Below are 23,516 nucleotides of genomic sequence, written 5' to 3'. Positions count from 1 at the left end.
ATCAGTTTACAAATATCTTAGTAAATTACAAGAAAAAGGCAATCTTGCCAATAGCCTAACCTCCAGAAACATGTAGGCTCAGTTCCCTGGAGCCCCAGCATCACTCTCCCCTCCATGGTGATGGGGGAACAGAGGCGAGAAGGAAGTGGCAGGTGACGTTAAATTTCCTTAAATGTCCTTATGACCCGCAGCCCATTGACAGATACTTGTGGCAAATACAGAGCAGGACATTTCTCCAGAAACCCCTACTGTCCTAATGTTAATGTTTCACTAGAGAGGAAACAACCCTAGCTTGACAATAGCAAGGCGTCTGGTATCCCGGGAGTCTTCTTTAGTACGTGAAAATCCCTTTAGAAACTTCCTCTCTGGGGCGCCTGGGTGGCGCAGTCGGTTAAGCTTCCGACTTCAGCCAGGTCACGATCTCGCGGTCTGTGAGTTCGAGCCCCGCGTCAGGCTCTGGGCTGATGGCTCAGAGCCTGGAGCCTGCTTCCGATTCTGTGTCTCCCTCTCTCTCTGCCCCTCCCCCGTTCATGCTCTCTCTCTCTCTGTCCCAAAAATAAATAAAAGTTGAAAAAAAAAAAAAAAAAAAAGAAACTTCCTCTCATCTTTCCCTCCCCCAACGCCACAGTATATAGCCAGTCACTCCGTACAACCCCAGTGCAGTGCTTTCTGCCCACGGGTCCTGACCCTGAGCTTCAATAAAATCACCTTTTTGCACCAAAGATGTCTCAAGAATTCTTTCTTGGCCGTCAGCTCTGAACCCCTATCACCGCAAAACCCCATCAATTTGACTTTTTCTTATTTTATTTTATTTTTTTTAATTTTTTTTTAACATCTATTTATTTTTGAGACCGAGAGAGAGAGACCATGAACAGGGGAGGGTCAGAGAAAGAGGGAGACACAGAATCTGAAATAGGCTCCAGGCTCTGAGCTGTCAGCACAGAGCCCGACGCGGGGCTCGAACCCACGGACCGCGAGATCATGACCTGAGCTGAAGTCGGACGCTTAACCGCCTGAGCCACCCAGGCGCCCCACTTTTTTTTTTTTTTTAAAGTTTATTCATTTTTTGAGAGAGAGAGCGCGCCTGAGCCGGGGAGGGGTGGAGAGAGAAGTAGACACAGAATCCGATGCAGGCTCCAGGCACCGAGCTGTCGCACAGAGCCCGACGCGGGGCTCGAACTCATGAACTGTGAGATCATGACCTGAGCCCAAGTCGGACGCTCAACCGACTGAGCCCCCCCCAGGCACCCCTGACTATTTTTGGTTTTTAAGCATTTAAGCGTTCATATAGTTCCAGAAGTCACAACTATCTGAACAGGTGCATTTGAGAACTTGTCCTCTGTCGTCCCCTCTCCATGCCCCCTCCTGGCCCACCACCAGTCTCCTTTGTCTTGGGCTTACCCTCCCGCGTTTCTAGTTGCTCGGTGTAATTTTAATATTGTTGTCTTGTGCGTGATCTGAACTCAGCCTGGGTGCGTCAGAACCTTTCCTCTGTGGCGTTCTGTGGCTCATCACTGTGTGTCTCCGTGTGGGTTTCTTATTTATTCTTTTTAAGGTATATTCTGACTCCAGAACTCAGATTTTCTGTTACTTCTCAAAGTTTTGTCTTCTTTATATCTATTTTTTTTTAAGATTTTATTTTTAAGTAATATCTACACCCAACGTGGAGCTTGAACTCACAACCCCAAGATCAAGAGTTGCACGCTCCCCATTAGGGGCACCTGGGTGGCTCAGTCAGTGAAGCGTCCGACTTCGGCTCAGGTCGTGATCTTGCAGTCCGTGAGTTCGAGCCCCACATCGGGCTCTGTGCTGATGGCTCGAAGCCTGGAGCTGCTTCGGACTCTGTGTCTCCCTCTCTCTCTGCCCCTCCCCCGCTCATGCTCTGTCTCTCTCATTCTTATAAAAAATAAATAAACATGAAAAATTAAAAAAAAAAACAAAAGTTGCAGGCTCCCCCAACTGAGCTAGTAGGCACCCCTTCTTCATCTCTTTTTTTCTCTGCAGGAAATTTCTTTCTTCTTATTTTTTCCATGCTTGGGTTAACGTCTCTTTAATATTTTAATTTCATGTCTCTGTGCTGCATTCCAGATAATTTCCTCAGGTATTTTTTCAAATAACTTTTTATTCAGCTCTAATCATTTCTGTTTAACCCATCACTCGAGTTTTTTATTTCAAAATTTTAAACTTTTTATTTTCAGAAACTTGTAGCCTTGCAGAAGAAAAAACTTTACCTGTGTACCCATCTCCCAGCCCCTCCTGCTGACGTCTTACCTGAGCTTAGTTCGATTTAGTAAGTAGTCCAGAAGTATCGTCCCAGATCTTAACTTGGGGACAAGACCACTGTCTAATCTGCAGACTGTATTCAACTTCAGCCAATATGCCATGGGTGTCCCTTTTCTGGTGGGTGGTCCTGTCTGGGGACAATCCCACCTTGCATTCAGTGACCACGTTCCCCCCCACCCCGTGGTCTTTGCCGGTGGTCTTGACCTTTGTGATGTGCGTACTTTTGGGTGTGTCTGACGTGTGCTCGTGACTACATTGCGGTTGTGTGTCTGTGGGCACCAACACCACGGCAATACCACATTCTTCTTAATGGATCGGGGCAAACGTGGACTCTCATCTCTAGTGACTTCAGCTTCGGCAGCTCGCTTCCGGTGCCAGTGTCTCAGGGTGAAGTCAGGCCTCCTGCCTGTGACTAGTCTGCGCCTGCCTGGGAGCAGTGTGGACGCAAGCGCGCCCTTGCTTCAGCTCCGCAGCTCCGCAGGCGGGTGACTCCTCTCTGGACATTCCGTCTACGCCCCCCCCCCCCCCCCCCCCCCCCCCGGCGTCTGCCTGGCCCTCCTGTCCTTCTGAGAGCTTTAGGACCTGGGGCCCTGGGCTCCGCCTGTCCCTCCCTGCAGTGGCCAGGCTGCCGCCCCTCCCCCACTGGCCACCCCCTCTCAGCGGTGATCTTTGATCTTTGATCTGCATCCATTGATCTCAACCTGCCAAGGTCTTCGGGCCTGAATTGAGGAAGCTTTTCTTGGGAGCAGATCTGTGGGTGTGGCTGGGAGCAGCCCCCCGGCTCCTTTTGGGGGGGGTCCTGCCCTGAACTGGAGCTTCCTAGGAGCTTCTGGTGAGATTTTGCTCCTGCTGCCCTGTTCTGGATTTCCAAGGGCCCTTTCCTGCTTGTATCTCCTTGTGGCTGGGCACTTCTCTCTGATGCCCCCCCTTCTGGGACTGACCTTCCTCCCCGCTCTGCCCTCCTTCCAGCCCCTTCCTCACATTTCCTGTCTTGCTCATGTCCCAGCAGGCGGCTCAGCTGCAGTCTCTGTTCAGACCTCTCCCTGGGGCCTCAATTCCTTACTTGAGGTCTCTCCTTTGCCTGTTGAGTTCTCCAGAGAAGATTCCTCTGGTGGTTTGTCTGGCCGCTCTGTGGTCCTCGGCCCCTGCTTTCCCCGCCTATTTAAGCCCCCACCCCAGGCCCCCGGAGGAGTTGAGTTCTTCACTCTCCTGACCAAGCCCCTTGACACCCTTGCCTTCTTCTGTCCCCCACCCCTGCGGGTCTCCGCTCCACCAAACGGAAGCAAGCAAGGCCGGGAATCCCTGTGTGATTAGCGAGTGTTGATGTGAAGGACAGAGGCAGAGCCAGCGTCTGTTCTGCCCTGGACGGCCCCAGACCTGGTGTTCATATTTGGACTTGGTGTGGGAGCCTTGCACACTTGGAGGGCCCCTGCCCCTCTATCCCCCCGGCCGGACGTGAGGCCAGGGGTCTGCCCGTCCCTGTGCCCAGTTGTCACGTTGGTTTGTCACTGGACTGGGTGGACTGTCTTTGGAGATGTTGATGGTCCTAAAAAGACCATGCACTGGAAGGTGAGTGTTTTGTGGTGGCCTGGGCCTCTGCCCCTGGCTGCCTGTGCCTTGTTCTGGACAGGGGGGATGGGATCACTGGTGTGTTGGCCGCTGGTCTGCGGGACGGGGCCTGAGTTCCCTGCTCGCCACTCTTACACTCTTTGTAAGAATATGGAAGAATGTGGATGGTCTTGGGGGGGACAGCCTTGTGGGTAAGCGTGTCGTAGATTGCCTTCCACCGCTTGGTTTTGTCGTTTGGGGGCTCCGGCAGCTGGAAGGTTTCCCCATTGGCTGTGGTGGCGGAGGCCCGCGCCCCCCTGCTGTGCGCCTGGGGGGGGGGGAGGGGGCCCGCTGTGTGCTCTCACTTGTTTCTGCTTCAGGAGACATTTAGGTTGTGTTTTGCTTTTGTTCTGCTAGTAACAGAACTGTGGCATTAACCCCGCCCTCAGGCGATGTGTTTGAGGTGCCTGAAGGGCTCACAGCACCCCCCTTCCCCCCAGGACCACCACCTCTGCTCCTGCAGCCAACCCCAGCCACGGCCTCGTGGGTTGTCCCTTCTTTCGTTGCTTCCTGTCACTCACAAAGACTCTAGAAAGGACACATCCACACCGGTTAGGTCTGGAACCTGTTTGCATCTGTGCTGTGGGTGTTTTTAGCCTGGGACAGTCAGTGACAACTGTGGGTGCCTGGGTGGGAGCGCAGTGGCTCTCTGTTTGGCCGCGGTTGAGAATCAGCCAAGGAGCTAGAAACCATTCTGGTGCTTGGGCCGCACCCATGAATCCCTGTGCTCACTGGTGTGCGCAGAGCTGGGCCCCCTGTGGCCAGCTTGTTTGAGCTCTGGGCGTGTGCGTGTGCAGCCAGCATTGAGGGCCTCCCCTGGCCTGCCGGAAGGGTGCTTCCCCTTGTGACCCTACGGGAGCGGAGCGGCAGGACACAGGAGCAGCAAGGGCGAGTGAAGTGGCCAGGTGCAGGTTGGTGCTGTGTCTTTGGACGCCATAGGCACCCATGACCAAGGTGTCACTCCCGGGCGCAGGTCAAACAGAAACACACGGAAAGACGCGCACAGAATGTTCACGGGGGCACAGTGTGAATGTTTATTAGCGGAGGGTTGTGTCCAGGCGTGATTCAGGCATGAGGATTGGAGCCGTGTCCTCCTTCATTTAAAATCTACTTTCTTGTTAAAGGTCTATATACAAAGAGAATATGTGTGTCATTCAAATGGTTGTTTCTGGTTTCTTAGGTCTCTGACGATGACTACTGGGGGCAGGGATGGCCCCGGCTTCTCAGTGGGAGCGAGACTGGACTTTATTAAGGAGGAGAGTGAGGGTGGCACCACAGCTCCTCCTAGGATGTTGGGAGATCCTCAGAGGGAAGCCCGGGCGGGGGGTGGGGGGGATGGATGCTGTGAGGGGTCCGCTCCCCGCCAGCCTGTTCTTCGCTGGGACTGTGGGTCCCGTGGGTGCCTCTGGATCGGTAGCCCCTTGCCCTGCAAACTGGGTGGACCTTGGAATCTCGGCAGCGGCTTCAGGGCCCCTGTGCCAAACGCTGTCCCCAGATCACAGAGGCGGCGAGGGGCAGGGAGACAGGACGGGCAGCCAGGCCCCGGGCAGAAGGGTTCCTCACTCGCTCTGTAAGGAGCCAGGGTCTGGGGCTTGGAGGCCTTTGGGGTTGGGGTGCTCCCTCTGCTCTCAGAGACCCTGTGCCACAGCAGTGGGCTTGTCCCTGCATTTCACCTGCACCTGCAGCCAGACCCTGGTTCCAGGCGGGTGGGGGGGAGGCGGGGGGGGGGGGGGGTAGAGCACGGACTCCCCACGTCCCCTCTGGCCCGGCCAGTCTAGCTGCACGGAACCCACGGACACGTCGTCACCCTGAACAAAACAGTGGGACCGGGCTGGGGAAGAGCAAGCAGAACACGAGTGTTGCAGTCAGCGTCCGGAGCCCTTGAGCTCGTCCTCGGGTGGGGGCGGTGGGGGCCCACGGAAGGGCCGGCACCCCTCGTCATGACCTGCGCTGCACTCTGGGGAGGCTGTCCTGGTGCAGCGGGGGTTGGGGTGCGTGCGGGCAGATTGGGCAAGACGAGGGCGCTCGCTGGGGCTCGTGGCTCCGGGCTGGTGGACAGGGGGAGGGACACCAGGGGCTGAGGCAGGACAGGGGGAGGATGGCCGCGTCTCTGGTGCTGCCTCTGCCTGGGGGCAGGACAGGAACCAGCTTTGGGCTGTGGGGAAGTCAGAATCTGAAGTGCGAGGAGCCTTTGGGCACTTGCCCGCAGAGGCGCAGGGGCCGGTGGGGCAGATGGGGCAGTGGGCAGCCTGAACCCCGAGGGATGTCCTGCTGGAAGGGGCCGGGGCTGGAGAGGGGGGTGCGGCTCCCGCTGGCGGTGTGGCCGCCTCAGTGCCCGGCCCCCCCCTTCTCCACGTGCCTGGATGTTAGGGATGAAATATGACGGACATCCTTTTAGACGTGTGACTGAGTTCCCCCAAACAGAGGAAACCCCAGGCGTCAGAAACTGAGGGAACAGGAAATCCGAGTGGCCAGCCCATCGGAGGCCACCTGGGGTCCCGGGTTTGATGTCATCGGGGAAGGAGATGGGACCCTGGCCCTCCTGAGACGGGGCAGGCAGTTGTCACTGGGACTCTGCTTAAAGCAGGGACTTGGAGAACTGGCCAGCCCGCCACGGGAGAAGCCGGGTGTGACTCAGCCTGTGATCGCTGGAGAGAGGCCGGAGGCTCACCTCAGGAGCCATGCCCACAGGTCTGAGACTGGCAGGTGTGGGTTTCGTGTGCCGCAGGGTTCATCTAGAAAGTAGCGTAAAGGGGCGCCTGGGTGGCTCAGGGGTTAGGCACCTGACTTCGGCTCAGGTCATGATCTCACAGTTCATGAGTTCGAGTCCCATGTCGGACTCATTGCTGTCAGCACAGCACCTGTTTCACATCCTGTCTCCCCCTCTCGCTGCCCCTCCCCCCCTCTCAAAAATAAACAGTAAAAAAAGATAGAAAGGATAAAATGGGTCCTGGGCCAGTAGTGACACCCCTGGGGCACGTAGCAGCAGCAGACCCCAAGCCCTCAACTCTGGAAGTAACCCCCTCGGCCCAGGGTGTGTGGGGTCCCCGCGTATCAGGATCTGACGGGAGGTGACCGTAAAGTGCAGTCCAGCCCCAACGCCAGAGTCTGCTGGCACACACAAGACACCAGGGTGACCTCGCTAAGGTCCCGAGTGATGAGCTGTGAGAGACCGTAAAACAAAAGATACAGGAAGGGATCGAAAGCTTAAGGAAATAACAAGACGCCAGGGGCGCCCCGCGGGCTCAGCCAGTGGAGCGTGCAACGCTTGGTTTCAGGTTGTGAGTTTGAGCTCCACGTTGGGCATAGAGTTTACTTAAAACTAAAAATTGTTTTAAGTTGGGACACCTGGGTGGCTCAGTCGGTTAAGCGTCCGACTTTGACTCAGGTCATGATCTTGCGGTTTGTGGGTTCGAGCCCCACGTCGGGCTCTGTGCTGACAGCTCGGAACCTGGAGCTGCTCTGGATTCTGTGTCTCCCTCTCTCTCTGCCCCTCCCCTGCTCATGCTCTGTCTCTCTCTCTCTCAATAATAAATAAACGTTAAAAAAATTTTTTTTAAAGCTGGATAAAATATTAAAAGCCAGGTGAGGTGTGGGAGAGCGGCAGTGTGCATTACAGCAGCCGGGACCACAGAACGGGCGGGAAGGGGCAGAGCCCTCGGGATGGCTTCGGGGACCTGGTGGCAAAGGCCGGGGAGGGGTCGTCCAGCTCTCCGTGCACGCGGTGGGTGCCTGGGGAAGGCCAGGTGCAGAGGCTTTGGTTTTCAGCACCTTGGGGAGGAGGCTTGGGGGCTGTCGGGGCTCCCGTCCTTCCGTGGCAGTTAGACTAGCAAGCACATGTGAAAACAAGACCGAAGTTCCATATTTGCATTTTCAGAGTTACTTCAGATCGGTGCCTGAAACTTTTAAGGACATTCAAACGTTCACCATCAGGAACGCATTGTCTTTGCTTAACAGCTTGAGCCTGCGTCCCCTGGCGAGGGGCGAGTGACGGCCACCACTCCCCGGGTGGTGCAGGCCTTCACCCGGGAGCCAGCCCGACCCATGCTGCCCACGGTCCGGAGGAGACAAGCATGTCAGCCTCAGCAAAACCCTCGGCGCCGGCAGAGCTGGCCCCTGGCCCCGAGGACCAGCCCAAGGGGAAGCCGCTCCTCGGCTGGGGCTCTCTCTTCGGCCCCCGCAGCGAGAAGATTGTTTTCAGCAGGAGCGAGGGCGCCCCCGAGGAGAACGTGCTCACCATCACCATCACGGAGACCACGGTCATCGAGTCGGACCTGGGCGTGTGGAGCTCCCGGGCTCTGCTCTACCTGACGCTGTGGTTCTTCTTCAGCTTCTGCACCCTCTTTCTCAACAAGTACATCCTGTCCCTGCTGGAAGGGGAGCCCAGCATGCTAGGTAATGCGGGTCCCCCGCCTCCGGGGCTGAGGGCCAGGCCCGCGTGCTCACAGGTCGGTGCTGTCTCCACGCGGGAAGCACACGGAGGAGCCCACAGCCCCTGGGAAGGAGGGCGCCGAGGGTTCGGGATGGGAGCTGTGTCTGCGCCGCAGAACGGCTTGTCCTGTCTGCCTGCGCACCAGCAAGGGAAGTAGTTCTCCCCTCAGAACTTGACCTTCTTCTCTGCCTCCTTCAGGTGCTGTGCAAATGTTGTCAACTACGTTTATTGGATGCATTAAAATATTTGTTCCTTGCTGTTTATATCAACACAAAACCCGGCTTTCTTATCCCCCCAATTTCATCATGATCATGCTGTTTGTGGGTCTAATGAGGTAAGGAATCTGACATTTTGGTTGAGAGTTGAAGTTTTTTTGTTTTTTTGTTTTTTTTTTTTTTTAATTTTTTTTTCAACGTTTATTTATTTTTGGGACAGAGAGAGACAGGGCATGAACGGGGGAGGGGCAGAGAGAGAGGGAGACACAGAATCGGAAACAGGCTCCAGGCTCCGAGCCATCAGCCCGGAGCCCGACGCGGGGCTCGAACTCCCGGACCGCGAGATCGTGACCTGGCTGAAGTCGGACGCTCAACCGACTGCGCCACCCAGGCGCCCCGAGAGTTGAAGTTTTTTATGTGCATAAACTGTCTTTGCCGTCACTAAGTGGGAGACCAGCTGGTGATCACGTGTGTTTTCATTGCACGCTTTATATAATCATCAGGGCCGTCTAGATGTTAGGATGACAAATGTATTGGTTCTGTGGATCTGGGTGCGATCAGATTCTTTCTGGAACAGCCATGAGTGTAATTTAATAATGGTTTGAGAGACACGCCCTCTTCTCCCTGGGCCTGCTGCGCCTTGCAGGTGGGACCTACTTCCCACAGGGCCCTTCACCTTCACCTTCACGGGAGGCGAGGAGGGTGGGGAGCAGGGGAGGAGGGCGGGGAGCGGGGGAGGAGAACAGCCAGCTCCTCAGAAGGTCTCTTGTGCAGCTACAAACGGACTCCTCAGTCCTAATGACACTTTGGGCTTATTTGTAGGTTTGCGACGGTGGTTTTGGGTCTGGTCAGCCTGAAAAACGTGGCGGTTTCGTTTGCTGAAACGGTGAAGAGCTCTGCTCCCATTTTCACCGTGATTATGTCCCGGATGATCCTCGGGGAGCACACGGGTAAGCCCGCCTGGGTGGGGGCTGGGGCGCTACGCCAGGGTGAACGGTTCCACAGCCCCCCCTGGAACGTTCTCCTAGCCCGGTCATGAGTGCCTCACGCGTTCACTTCAGCAGGTGTTTGTTCACCTTGGCTGACGCACAGAGGCCTCTGGTTGGTGGGGACATGGGAGCTGGGGAAAGAAGTAATGGTCACTTGTCCCAGGAAGACCACCTTCCGTGTCATGCGAGGTGGCCCCTGGTGACACCCTTGCCCAGGTCAGCCACCTCCCGTGTCCTTCCCCGGCTCCTCCGACAGCCTCCCGTTCATCACTGCTTCTCGGCCTCACTTCTCCACCCTCCATGAGGCCCATCAAGTCGGATTTATCCACAGACCCCAACCCTCAATGACCGGCAGACTCTTTCTGACTACACATCACACACACGTGTCCCCCTTTCTCCTGCCAGCCTTTTGAAACGCAGCCTGTACGGTATCGTTCCGTGAAAATAACCAGAGTGCAGAGTAGTGCGCATCTGGGAGCAGTGCCGACCCGTGTTTAGGTGCAGATGCACATCTGCTTCAATTAAGACAAGGACAAGATTAGGGGCGCCTGGGGGGCTCAGTCGGTTAAGCGTCCAATGTCGGCTCACGTCATGATCTCACAGTTAGTGAGTTCAAGCCCCTCGTCGGGCTGTGTGCTGACAGCTCAGAGCCTGGAGTCTGCTTCGGATTCTGTGTCTCCCTCTCTCTCTGCCCCTCCCCTGCTTGTGTTCTCTCTCTGTCTCTCTCTCTCTCACTCTCTCTCAAAAATAAATAAATAAACTTAAAAACAAAATCTTAAAAAAAAAAGAAAGAAAAGGACAAGATCCCATAATAAGGCCGATGGGGGAGGAAGGACAGGGCTGAGCGCCCTCCCAGATGTGCCTCTGGAGCCCCACAGGCGTTTTAGGTGATGTGAGACCATCTGATCGGAGGGTAAACAGCAGCTCCTAGAAGTCATAAGCAACATGAAACCAACGAACTGGGTTTCATATCAAGCCGGTGGCTCAGCCACACTAAAAACTTTATTCCGGCAACTTTAAAATGCCATGATTTGGCCTCTAGCTGTGGCGGCTAAGCCTGAGCGAGTCAGCTGGTTCCCTTAGCGAGGTCAACGACAACATCTCGGTGATAGTTAGCAAAAAGAATCAGTTGGGGAGAAGGACCGAGGGACCAGGATTTCAGAGCCGAGGGTCACCTGCAGACGGGACCCCGATGTGTGGCGGCCTCCCCACAGAGGCATTTGCTGGTTCTCGGGCACTGGCTGGCACGCCAGGTAGACCAGCCTCGTGGGGCTGCAGGGCCGAGGGCAGGCGGGGCCTGCCAGGAGAGGGGGGCATCTCCGGCAAAGCCCTGGGTTCTTACCCTGGACCCCGAGCACGCCGATGCCCATGGACGCCTCCCAGCAGCGAAAGCAAGTCCTTCTAAGGGTGAAACGGCACTCACGGCCACCGGCCCTCTAGGATCCACGCAGACCGTCTGTCACACAACACACATTGCCAGGCCGGCCAGAGGACAAGACCACGTGCAGAGCCGAGAGGGCGCTGGCGGCTCCCTAGGGACCTGAGTCTGGACAGCATTGTCCTGTGCCGGGAGGTGACCTTGGTCTCCAAAGGTCAGCGTGGACCTCTTAACGCGGAAGACTTTTTCCCTCGTCTATTTTGAATTTCAGAGTAAACTAAATAGTATCTGAAATCAAAGTACCGGGAGGCCCCCCACCCTGTTCCCAAAGTGGCTGTGCCTTTCCATCATGCTCCACGGGCTTTTTTACCATTGGGTCAAGTTTCCTGGATTTCAGAATGCAGCAGCGGAGTAACCTCCACTTAGAGTGTAGAACGCAGACCATGTAGGGGCCTCCCTGCAGCAGGGCCCCCCGCCCCCAGCTCCCCTTTCTGACAGACTGCTCCAAAGACCATTCATCCACCCTCGTCATCCTCGGTGCTGGCCAGGGAGGGGCTTTGGGGCCCAGGGCCCCAGCTTCATGCGTCCTGCCCGCCCCCGCCCCCCGGCCCCAGGCCCAGCAGTCGTGCCTCGAGGAAGGGTTCGTGCGGTGCCTGGCTTGGGAGAGGGTGATGGCTTGGGGGCAGGCGGGCACTTTGATCCTCTGTGTTTCTCCAGTGTAAAGACTCAGTAGCTACATGTTTTCGGATTAAAGTGAAAGAGGCTTTCACGAGGGGCATAAAATTGGCCTCGGCACCCAGAAGCGATGTCGCAGCGGGCAGGCTGGCGGCCGCAGCCCTTGTGTGTTTTGCCCTTTCCAGGGCTGCTGGTCAACCTCTCGCTCATCCCCGTCATGGGAGGCCTGGCACTGTGCACGGCAACGGAGATAAGCTTCAACGTCTTGGGGTTTTCGGCCGCGCTGTCCACCAACATCATGGACTGGTGAGTCAGGAAGAGCATGGGGACACCTGGTGTGATGGGGATGATGGACGTTGAAATCCAGATTGACTGAGAATTATGTTCCGTAATTCAGAGCCGGGCCCAACTGATGCCGCCTTTTCCTAAATACCAAAATACCTCGTATCCCAGTAAGGTAACCTTTTCTTAAAAAAACAGCCAGAATTTGACAATACATGGTCTTGGTATTAAGAACACGCATCTTAGGGACATGGTTAGCTAACGGAGGCCAAATGCACAGAGCTAGCGGGCCCAGGTAACGTCACAAGAGTAACGCCCCTTGTGAGTAACGTTACAAGAGTAACGCCCCTTGTGAGTAACGTTACAAGAGTAACGCCCCTTGTGAGTAAACACGTATGTGTTTAGCTAAGCCAAGTGGAAGAGGCCATCCTACAGCGGGAACAAAGGGGCAGTTTCTGGCCTGGTGGCTGTCTGTGCCCCGAGGGCCGTGAGAGGCCGTGCCCACAGGGGAAGCCTGTGTCAGGTGCCCGAGGAAAAGCACCACATGGGAGGTTCCTTGTCCTGCAGCAGGAAGGGGCTGGCTGTTGTGTTCTGGATCGCTCCTTGGATAGTGTACAGCTGCCATCCCGCATCCAGGCTGTGGTGTTGAAGTCCATACTTAGGCATCGGCCAGACCTGCTCTTTGAGAATTACCAGTTGCTTCTAGGGTCTGTCCTGTCTCTGGGAAAGAGAGGAAGCGACCACACGGATGTCCAGGAGTTTATCATTGCTTTACTGTTAAAGTCGGACAGCCTCACCCTGAGGTTTTCCATCCCACCGCCAAGTAAACATTTAAAAGTCACCTTTAATTTCATTTCTGACACGCAGATGTATTTCCTTCTGGCTTTTTCTGCCTGCACTTATAGTTCCTAGAAATCGAATACAGGCTCATCATGCATTCTGTCTGTATTTCTCCTCCAGTGGAAAGGCCCAGTAGCTGCTTGTTTTTGCATTCAAGTAGAGCGGCTTTCATGAGGGGTATGCTCTACTCCCTCTGCGTGGCCCTGTGGGCATCGTGTGCTGCCACCAGGGGCTCTCAGAAGCCTGGACCCTGTGACCGCCTCCTCGTATGGCATACAGATGCCTGCGAGTTAACGAGTCTGTTTAGATGCTCATGGAGCATCTCTTCACACGAGGCTCCATTTGGGTTTTTGACCATCACGAAGGCTAAATTCCCATCAGAGAGACGAGCCCATGACATGGATCAGGGCTCTCGATCCTCACTGCCAGCGTTTCCCAAAACGATTGTTTTGGAGCAAGAGCTTCGCCTTCTGGAGCCCAGAGAGCAGTCACCAGTGGGCGTGCCAAGCCCTTTGGTTTCTGGGGAAGGTGGGCACAGTTTCATCTTCTCATTGGCCATGTGTGGGTTTTCCCTGTGGTTTGTCCCATTCTGGAGTTTTGTCCATATTTTTTCCACCGGAGTCTTCATGTGCTCAGACTATTTTGTTCACTCGCTCTCACACGTGGAGTCCCCAGGTGCCCGGCCCATGGCAGTTACTGATTTATGGGAACTCTTGGTTCAAGGTGGGGTTTTGTGCAGCACTGAGAACAGGGACTTTGGGATCCTTTGACACCTGAGAGCTAGGTAACGTCAGGTACATTGCTCAACCTGAGTGCCTCAGTTTACCCTTCCGTAAAGGAGCCAGGCCTGGTGACCCCCTCACAATGAAGTGACATCCAGGAGCCCCCCAAGCATGGGCCCGGCTCACAGCGGACACGCAGGGGCCATCCCCGAGGGGCCGCCGTCGTAGTCCCTGCTTAGGAAGGACGCAAACACTCGGTCCAGTCGAGGTCTGTGCTAACTTCTCGTATCGCCAGGTAACCTCTTCTTTTCTTTATTCTAGTTTGCAAAATGTTTTTTCAAAAAAGCTCCTCAGCGGGGACAAATACAGGTTCTCGTAAGTATTGTTAGCCCGTGAAACTCCCAATTTCGTAGGCCCAAGAGGACTCCCTGCCCTTTTGAAGTTTCAGAATCCCCCGTAGACCTGACACCTTTCCCCCTTCGGCTTAAGTGGCTTTTAAAAGTACTCTGTGGACAGGGCACCTGGCTGGCTCAGTCAGAAGAGCCTGTGATTCTTGAGATCTCGGGGTCGTGGGTTTGAGACCCACGCTGGGTGGAGAGATTACTAAAGAAACAAATAAACTTAAAAAAGTAAGTAAAAGTGCTTTGCGGAAACTTGGAAGAAAAACCCCACCTGTTTTCAGCTGCCCTGCCAAGGCACCCCAACGGCCGGCTCGTTCGCGGCTGCCCTGCAGGGTGCGCCAGGCGCGCGGCCGGCAGGTACATGGGCCCTCCCTGGCGCCCGGGTTCTCTAGAGCATTCTCGCTGTGAACTGTCTGGTTGAAAGCCGGCCTCCGCCGTGCGGAGAGAGCGTCAGGCATGTGTGTCGCCCCCGCAGGGCCGCGGAGCTCCAGTTCTACACCAGCGCGGCGGCCGTGGCCATGCTGGTCCCCGCCTGGATCTTCTTCATGGTGAGTGTCAGGGCGCCGCTCGGCACCCAGGCTGCCGTTGCCACCAGCCATCCGGGGGTGGAGGGGTTTCACTTGCCGGTCCCGTGGGTAGCTCCTTGGCGTGGTGGCTTCGTGGCATCGTTCACGAAGGCTCAGCAGGGTGCACTTGAGGAGGGAGACCGGTGGGAGCCGAACCTGGTGCCCCAGGAGGCCAAGCCATAGCTGAGGGAGTTTCCTGAAAATCTTTGTGTCAGGGTGTTTTGGCTTGCTCGTTTTAGTGTTATTATTTCAAAGTCACGCGTGCCCGCCTAGAGCAATCAGCAGGGCAGGTGTACATGAACAAGAGAGGAGGTCTGTCTGGTGAGCCCTCCTGGACCCCCTCCTACAAAGCCCCTTTCCAGATGGGTCTGCGTAGCTAGGAATGTACTCAGGTACATGTATGTCATGTGATCTCACCAGTCTTATAAAAGCGTATGTATCTGTCCGAGCAGACCTTTTTTTTTTTTTTTTTTTTTTTAAACACAAATGGAACTGGGCTATTCTGTCCTATTCTTGTGCTCCAGAGCCCAGCTATGCCCTGATCTGTCACTGCCCCCTCGACAGACACCTGACTGCTTGGTGCATTTCACACGGAACTGGAAGTTTCTTGTGTCTTTAGCAGATAAAGGTGCTTTTCTTGGGAGGCACCTGGGTCAGTCAGTTAAGCGTCCGACTCTTGATCTTGGCTCAGGTCATGCTCCCAGAGTCATGAGTTCGAGCCCCAGGTCGGGCTCTGTGCTGACAGCTCGGGGCCTGCTTGGGATTCTGTCTCTCCTCACTGCCCTTCCCTGCTTGTTCTCTCTCTCTCTCTCTCTCTCTCTCTCTCTCTCTCTCTCTCTCAAAATAAGTAAATAAACATTAAGAAATTTTAAAATTAAAAACAAATAAATAAACTAAATTACCTTTTTTTAAAAAAGGTGGTTTTCTGGGATCCACTTTTGGAATTGGAATGATTGAAAGAATGTGTATATCTAAAAATATGTATACTGTGGTAAAATCTATGTAAACGTAAAATTTATGATTCTAACCGCTTTAAACTATATGTCAAGTATGTTCAGGCTGTCACACGAGCATCCTCACCATCCATTTGCAGACTTTAATTATCTCAGACTGAATCTCTGTCTCTGTTAAACACTAACTCCCTATTTCCCCCATAGGGGAAGCGAGACTCTACCTCTCCTCCTAGGGTGTCTGGCTGGACGATTCACGGGGACAAGCCCACAGCCCGAGTAACATAAGCTTTATGTGACACGGGAGCCTCATAAAGAAGCCAAGACGGGAGCGCTCACGCGCCAGGCTGAGCAGGGAGAGGCGACTGCGGGAAAGTAGGCTGTGTGTGGGGTGGAGGCAGGTGGGGGCGACCTTAACGAGGTCCGCCGGGCCTGGCTTGGGTCCCTGGCGATGCGCGCGTTCCTTTCCCCCTGCTGCGTGGGCGTCCTCCACGTGGGGCCTTTGTCCCTGCTTCTCAGGGAGAGAAAGGGACGCCAGAGCCCTTGCTCCTGTGTTTTGAGGGTCTTCAGCTCAAAATAACCCTGATGCCGAAGTGGCGTATTTGTGAACTCCTTCACCCCTCCCCCAGCCCCTGGCATCTACCCTGTGCTTTCTGTCCCAATGGATCTGACGACTCTAGGTCCCTCATGTAAGTGGAATCCTATGGGATTTGTCCTTTGGGGACGGGCTTATTTCACTGAGCATGATGACCTCGAGGTCCATCCACTCTGTAGCAGGTGCTGGCATTTCCTCCTTTTTAAGGCTGGGTGATATTCTGCTGTGTTTTGGGACCACGTTTTGTTCATCCACCCGTCTGTTAACGGACACCTGGGTTCCTCCCACATTCTGGCTCTTGTGGACAGTCCTGCTGTGAATGTGAACATGCACACACCAGTTCAAGACCCTGCCTTCAGTTCTTTGGGGCGTGTACCCAGAGGTGGGATTGCTGGTTCTTCTAGTAGTTCTCCGTTGAACTTTTTGAGGAGCAGTCAGACGGTTTTCCACAATGGCTGCACCGTTTTACATACCCACCAGCCGTGCTCAGGGCTTCAGCTGCCCCACATCCTCGTCAGCACTTGTCATTTTTATTTATTTTTTAATTTTTTAAAATTCTGTTTATTTTTGAGCGAGAGACAGTGTGAGAGGGGGAAGGGCAGAGAGAGAGGGGGGACACAGAATCTGAAGCAGGCCCCAGACTCTTGAGCTGTCAGCACAGGCCCCAACGTGGGGCTCGAACTCAGGAATCGTGAGATCATGACCCGAGCGGAAATCGGACACTTAACCGACTGAGCCGGCCAGGCGCCCCTGATTTTTTGTTTTTGGTGGTAGCCATCCTGATGGGTATGACGTGGTCTCATCGTGCTGTTGATTTGTGTTTCCCTGATGACCGGTGATGTTCAGTGCTTTCTCCTGTGCTTATTGGCCACGTGTACACGCATGTTGAAAATGTTGGTAAGCGCTGTTTGGTTGTCACCCTAGAAGGCTATTTTCAGAGCACTCCTCGGCATCAGTTCGTTTACCCAGATTACTGGGCACGTGGGACCCCGCGCTTTTCTGACGGTGATCAGTAGAAGGAAGACAGGCACCCGCAGAGCATCGTTTCTGTTCTGCGCATAGGACTTGCCGGTGATTGGGAGAAGTGGGAAGAGCTTCAGTTACAGTCAGGACGTCGTGTTGCTGCTGCTGATGGACGGCGTCCTGTTCCACCTGCAGAGTGTCACGGCCTATGCCCTCATGGGCAAAATCTCCCCCGTCACTTTCAGGTAAGCACGGTGACTTCCCAGGAGACAAGGTGTGTCCGGGTCATTTACAGAGGAGAAGAATTTAAATCCAGGTGTTTTTACAAAAGGTATTTATGATTGTAAAATGCTAGTGTGAGGACTGTGGCCACATGTCGTGATTCCCAGGCTGTTTTGTCTTGGTGCTACGTGAAACACAGCGAAGTTCACGAAATCCCCACCAGGAATCTACACGTTAGCACAGGAAGTGTTTGGAGTGGTTCAAGTATTTTTCCGTGGGGAACAGCATGTCCGTGGACTCGCCTGTGAAGCTGGAATGTTCGCTTCTGGGCTGTCCGGTGGGGGAGCCGTGTGCCTCAGGCGGTTCACCTGAAGTGTGGTGAGTGCAACAAGAGACGGAATTCTTAATTTTATCTCATTTTAAGCGATTTAAAATTTTTTCAATGTTGATTCATCTTTTGAGGGAGAGAGACAGTGCACGAGTGGGGAGGGGCAGAGAGAGACAGAGATGGAATCCAAAGCAGGCTCCAGGCACCGAGCTGTCAGCACAGAACCTGACCTGGGGCTTGAACCCACAAACTGTGAGATGGTGGCCTGAGCCGAAGTCAGATGCTTAACCGACTGAGCCCCCCCCAGGTGCCCCTTAAACGAGTTAAATTTGAGGAGCCACACATGGCCGTTGGCTCCCGTGTTGGAGGCACACCTCCGGAAACTGAGAGGTGAGCCAGAGGCCTCACTGCCTTCTCTTCATTTTTGTAACTGGAAAAGTTCAATGAAAGCGCCGTTTCCAGACCGGACGTTTTCAATAACAAGCAGAAAAGCGTGAGCTAACGCCTCCGGCGGCCTAGAAGTCTATTCTTTGCCCACACCGTGTCGTGTAAGGTAGCGGGCCTTACTTTCTCTAACGTCTGAGCTGGCCGAGAAGTGGCCTGATGGAACCACACTGCGTGGAAGGCTTGTCGAGCCGTGCCAGCCGTGTTTCTGTCTCCCCACGGCCTCTCTGACTGGCTCTCGCTCCTCCTGCCCACGTCGGTCTGGCCCAGGTCAGCACAGCAGCCGTGCCCCGCACTGGTCACATTCTGCGGCTCGGAGGGCCAAGGGCAGCACCGCCACACGCGGGCACAGGTGGCACCAGCGCGGTGCCCTGGCCTGCGACCCGTGCAGCCCTCACATTTCCTGGGTCTTGAATGGGGAGGGTCTGCAAGAATGTTGAGAATGGCCGTGATTTTTAAGTTCTTCTGAAGCGCATGGTGGTCACTGTCTCTGTCACATGCCCTGGTTTCTGTTTGGAGCCGGGAATTATTTCCAGATAGTCCCGAAACCTTGTTTTTCAGTGATCCTTAGTGATGGTTCACAAAAGGCAAAAAGCAGAAAACCAATTCTTTAAAAAAATTTTTTTATGTTTATTCATTCTTGAAAGACAGAGAGAGACAGAGCACAAGCAGGGGTGGGGCGGAGAGAGAGGGGGACACAGTACCTGAAGCAGGCTCCAGGCTCTGGGCTGTCAGCACAGAGCCCGACGCGGGGCTCGAACTCACAAACGGTGAGATCATGACCTGAGCCGAAGCCGGGCACTCAACCGACTGACCCACCCAGGCGCCCCTAATTCTTTTTAAAGCAAATAGGTTTTTTTGTGGTTTATTCAGATCATAAGAGCAATAGTTACTCATTATAGGAAATTTGGAAAAGGCAGGACCGTTCCAGAAATAAAGCAGAAGTCATCATCACCCCCAAACACCAGCACTATTAACTTTCCAGTGTGTTTTGCACTAGCTTCATTTTTACGGGCTCCAAGCCTCGAACGCAGTGCTGTCCTTACCATAGGTGTGCACAAAGCACTCTTGTTCTTTAGACGGCAAGCTGAACTATTTAGGAGTAAAATGTCATCACGTCTGTAATTTGCTTAAAAATAGTTCACTCCAAAAAAAAGGATGAAGCAAATAAAGCGAAATGTTAATTAAGTCTAGAAGATGGGAATGATGGCTGTTCATTATAGCATGTCCCTGCTTTTCTGTTTGACATTTTTGCTAATGACCGGAAAGCAGGAGGGAGCCGGCGAGGGAGCCCCGGGCCTGTGCCGGCTGGGCAGCGGGCCGAGCCCGGGCCGTAACCCCCTGTCGTTGCAGTGTCGCCAGCACCGTGAAGCACGCCTTATCCATCTGGCTCAGTATTATAGTGTTTGGCAACAGAGTCACCAGCCTGTCAGCCATCGGCACCGTCCTAGTGACGGCCGGCGTCCTGCTCTACAACAAAGCCAAGCAGCGCCAGCGGGAGGCCATGCAGGGCCTGGCTGTGGCCGCCAGCCCAACGCCAGAGGACGAAGCGGAGCCACTGACCCCCAAGGACCCCAGACCGCACCACTGAGCTCTGGAAGCTGCGGCAGGTGGCCAGGGCCCCCAGGCCGCTGCCCACTGCTGCTGTTCCCCTCACCGACGCAGACACCCGGCCTCCTTGGGTCAGTGGGGTGCAGGAGGCCACGGGACGGGCCCCTCCGCTGCTCCCGTCTCAGGTTTTCAGTGAAAACCAATGGGAGCTTGACCGGGGATCCCAGATGTCCGCTTCCTGGGGTGGAGACCGGAGCCAGCTGCCGCTGAGCCACGGCCAGATAATGTGAAATCTGCCTCCTGCTGACCCTGTGCTGAGCACTCGCGAGGGGGTGGGGCTTCCAGATGGCCTCTGCACCCCCGTCACCAGCTCGCAGGTCTGGTTGCAGTTAGGCCACGCCCTCGTTCTCTGTGTGTGACAGCTACTGGGGACCCCTGTGAAGTGACGGCTGGATCCGGGTGCCAACGCGCACTGCTCCCCGCTGCTCGGTGCCAGCACGGAGAGCTCAGCTCCCCCTGCTCGCCGTCGAAGGCCCGTGAAGGCACACTCTGCTCCTGGGCCATCGGGGGAGACTGTGATGCTGAGAGAGGGCCAAGGCGCCCACGGCCTGGGCCGGAGGCCACAGCAGCTGAGTGCACAGGGCTAGTAGGGTGGAAAGGGATCAGACGGGCACAGAAATGAGGGTCCCTGCTCCTGTGGGCAGGATGTTGGGCCCTTGCCTCCCTGCCCCAGAGCTGCCAGCATCCAGCACCACTTAGGGAAAGGTGCCCCGCCCCTTTCAGGGTCTCCACCGCACTAGGCCCTCCGCCTCCCGAGAGTCCCAACCGTCACGTGGCTGGCGCTTCAGTCAGGGACCCCCGATGTGGTGATTGCTGGTCACAGAGGTAGAGGACAGACATCTGTAGTGTTTAACTCAGGATGGGGACATACTGACCTTCCCTTTTGTTTTCTGGGCCTTTGTGTGTAACAGGGGCTGTTCTGAAGGGTTCCCTGCAGGTGCCCCTGCCATCACTCACCTGGTCGGGAGCCACGCCATATTTTGTCTCAAGCACAAGGGTGTTAAGGTTTTCTCTCATGAATGAATGAGCAGGTGGAGTGCTGGGAAGATCTTTTGGAGTGTTCATGGCTTTTGTCACACTGCATTTAAAATGACTGTGAAGGTGTTAAAGAAGAAAACCCAGGCACGGGTGGCTTCTGGAAAGCACCCTGTATGGCAAGTAACCCGTACTGAACCCACAGCCTGGCTCGGCCTGGCTCTCTCCTCCCAGAGCGATGGACCCACCACGCTGGGTATCTGAGCCCTGTGTCGGGTTGAGGCTCCTGACCTCTTCACCCTATTCCTCCTCCCACATCCTGGTGGGGTTTCTGATCGGGGCACGTCCGCTGCCAGCCAGGCTTTAATACCTCTCCGTGGCACCAGGTTCAAGCTTGGGGGTGTGTCATGTGCAGCCCAACGCAGAGGATGAGGTTGGCCACACGGCTGTCTGGGGCCTGCCTGCTGCAGCTGAGTGAACCAGCCGACAGGAGCGCTTCAGGCACTGGTGGTTCCCTCATCTGATTCCCCCTCCCTGCCGTTCAGGTCCTTGATTCCCATTATCTTTTCACTGGTTTTCCAGTTGACTGGTCAACTGGAAAATATATTAAAAAAGGCCCTCCTGGAGATCAAATCTCTTGGAAACAAAGAGCAATAATAAGCCTCATTAAGTTCTGCCTACTTGAAAAAGTTTGCCATGATGATGGGTTAAACTGAGGCCTTTAAAACTGTAACCTTTTTATGAAGCTGACTTCCTATGTCCAGAGCACAGGCAGGGGTGTGCTCGCCCGCACGCCACGCTCACCTCCACTGTGAAGACGTTTCTCCTGAGACTTTCCCCAGGTTTCTATCCCTTCCTCTCTCCTTCCTCCACAAAAAACACCGAAGACTACTTGCTGGAGGCGGCTTGGGCAGCGGGATGTGCTGGGTCTGTGAGGCCCAGTGGGAAAGGACAGCTTCCAGAGGGCCCTGCCTCTGCCCTTAACAATGTGGCTGCTGTGGCCGGCTGTGGCCAGCTGCTGACAAGATGTGAGCAGAGAAGGAGACACGTCTACGGTCATCCTGTTGCAAGATTGTCACGTTGGCCTTCTCACAGACGTCCAGGTAGGCGGCACCTGCTTCTGAGCCTCGTTAGGGACCCGGGTCCGAGTCTCTTCTGGAACCAGCGCCCTGCACACCACATGTGCCCCGCCTCCTGTCACAAGTGGTTTTCTGCCGATTTTGATTTTCCAAATTCTTGGACCAGAAACAAAATGAAGATTTCTCCAAATTACTAGTAAATGAGGTAATTTCCAACAAAGCTGCTTTTGAAACATTTCCTAAGAACCCAAGCTGTGGCCAGCACTGCCCGTGCCTGGGGCTTACATTCCTTCTTTGTATGGTCTCCACCCTGAAGCCGTCCGTGTCCTGCATGTCCGGGACAACCCTGCCAGGAGACAAAACATGGCCTGTCGTGGCCGTTTGTTTAATGAATGTACAGACATACGTTTTTTATTAACTTTGTGTAGTAGTGTTTATAGTATGTTTATAATACATTGCAAACATGCTTGTGTCATTGTCATCACTTACACGGGTCATTTCCTATGTCCATGGTCATTGTCTGTGCCTTTGTAAAGAAACACTTCAAACAGGTGTCAGGTCGGGTCGGGTCGATACCTTACCTACGTCGATACTTCTAAATATACATGTATCTGACTTGCAAGGAAACTTCCAGTATGAGTGGCATAAAAACCTTGGGTTTGTTTTTTGTTGTTGTTGTTGTTGTTGTTTTCCGACAGTCACAGTTGCATGTCATCGTTAAAATGATCTGCCCTGGAAAGCTGAGAATATTCTTGCACAATCCAAAAATGTGTCTTTAATTTGAGAAAAATAGGCATGGTGAATCCAAAGCGGTAAAATGCTGCACAAAGAGTATCGAACGAAGTTGTGCTTGTAGCCCATGCTGGAGATTCTTTTCCCAAAACCAGTGAGTTTTGCTTGTAAACGGTCACTTGGGCAGACCAGTAGGTTTGGCAGACGCATATCATGGCTTTTTACATCTGTCTGAGTGTCGTGTTTTCCTAAGGCCTGGAGCATTTTCAGTTTCCCTGGGTTGGAAAAATTAATCAAGGACGCTACTGCAGATAGAATTCTTTTGCCTTTGACTGTCATACTAAGGGCTTTATTCTTTCACAAAATCCGTACATGCTCTGGCTGAGGCGTCTTCATTTCCTTAGTTGACAACTATAAATGTCCCAGCCCCCTTGGTCAATCTGCCTGTTTCCCTGTGTCCTGGCTGGGGAGCCAAGAGCGGAGGTGAGGTTGTGATGACCACCCTCCGGCTCAGGTGGGAAACCTTCGATTTTGCTGTCCTTGAAGAGTTTCTTCCAGTTTTCCTGAGGGTTCTGATTCTGAGTTTGATGGCCACTGGATCCGTGCCCAGACTGCCAAACAGAGCTGGAAACTGTCCTAACTGGTAGAATTTTTCGTTGTCTTTTTTGTTTCTGTTTCATTTGAGTAAAACCTGCATTCACCTGATTGGCCATTTCTAGTCTTTGCAGATGTATGAGTGGAGTCTGAACCTGCCCAGGGGGTGTTGTGGGACCCATGAGGAGGGCCACAGTCACGGTGACTTTCCCACACTGAAAAACTTGAAAATCCTATCAGTAATTGTCTGCATCAGAACCAAGTGCGATCTGCTTCATACCAAACGAAACTGTGGACAACTGAAAGCGCATTGTACGAGATGTGTATCGTGTTCTTGTATTTCACCTGATTCAGTATTCGAGTGACGAAATCAGTACTTTCTAGAAAGTGGTTCTATTAAATAATTTAGTGAGTCACTGTTAAGTCTACTGTGGTAATAAACTGATGCCTCTTGGCTCTTTTTGTCTAAATTAAGCCACTTGGTAGCGACTACCTAGGACTCTGGTTCTCTCCAAATACAATGAATGTTAACAGTGCCTGCCGTTGCTGTCTTCACTGCAACCCTCCCGGGTTTGTGCTACTGAAATGGTCACGGGGCTGGGGGGGGGGGGTGGAGGGTGGTTCTTGTCGCC

The 23,516-nt window shown here is 54.2% G+C and overlaps 1 protein-coding gene across 15 annotated transcripts in view; it reads left to right on the top strand.

Annotated features, from left to right (window-relative positions):
* SLC35E2 (solute carrier family 35 member E2) overlaps nucleotides 1-23,422 on the top strand; it is a 28,927-nt gene extending 5,505 nt beyond the window's left edge. For 5 of the 15 annotated variants that reach the window (XM_023257949.2, XM_023257947.2, XM_023257948.2 and 2 more), the window contains 8 exons: nucleotides 7,849-8,286; nucleotides 8,522-8,657; nucleotides 9,361-9,488; nucleotides 11,766-11,886; nucleotides 13,746-13,799; nucleotides 14,301-14,373; nucleotides 16,999-17,144; nucleotides 19,247-23,422. In XM_023257949.2, the coding sequence (XP_023113717.1) occupies nucleotides 7,965-8,286; nucleotides 8,522-8,657; nucleotides 9,361-9,488; nucleotides 11,766-11,886; nucleotides 13,746-13,799; nucleotides 14,301-14,373; nucleotides 16,999-17,144; nucleotides 19,247-19,484 (1,218 nt within the window). In that variant the 5' untranslated portion in view covers nucleotides 7,849-7,964 and the 3' untranslated portion in view covers nucleotides 19,485-23,422. Of the gene's footprint in view, nucleotides 1-2,198; nucleotides 2,291-2,861; nucleotides 3,116-7,768; nucleotides 8,287-8,521; nucleotides 8,658-9,360; nucleotides 9,489-11,765; nucleotides 11,887-13,745; nucleotides 13,800-14,300; nucleotides 14,374-16,998; nucleotides 17,145-17,288; nucleotides 17,625-19,246 lie in introns of those variants that run through there. The other 10 variants (XM_045034932.1, XM_023257950.2, XM_045034927.1 and 7 more) reach the window with 4 other exon arrangements.
* The last annotated feature ends 94 nt before the right edge of the window (nucleotides 23,423-23,516 follow it).

The sequence above is a fragment of the Felis catus genome, chromosome C1 (assembly GCF_018350175.1).
Source record: "Felis catus isolate Fca126 chromosome C1, F.catus_Fca126_mat1.0, whole genome shotgun sequence".
NCBI lineage: Eukaryota > Metazoa > Chordata > Mammalia > Carnivora > Felidae > Felis > Felis catus.
Note: the sequence above shows the minus strand (reverse complement) of the source record. Positions and strands in the feature narration are given on the sequence as shown.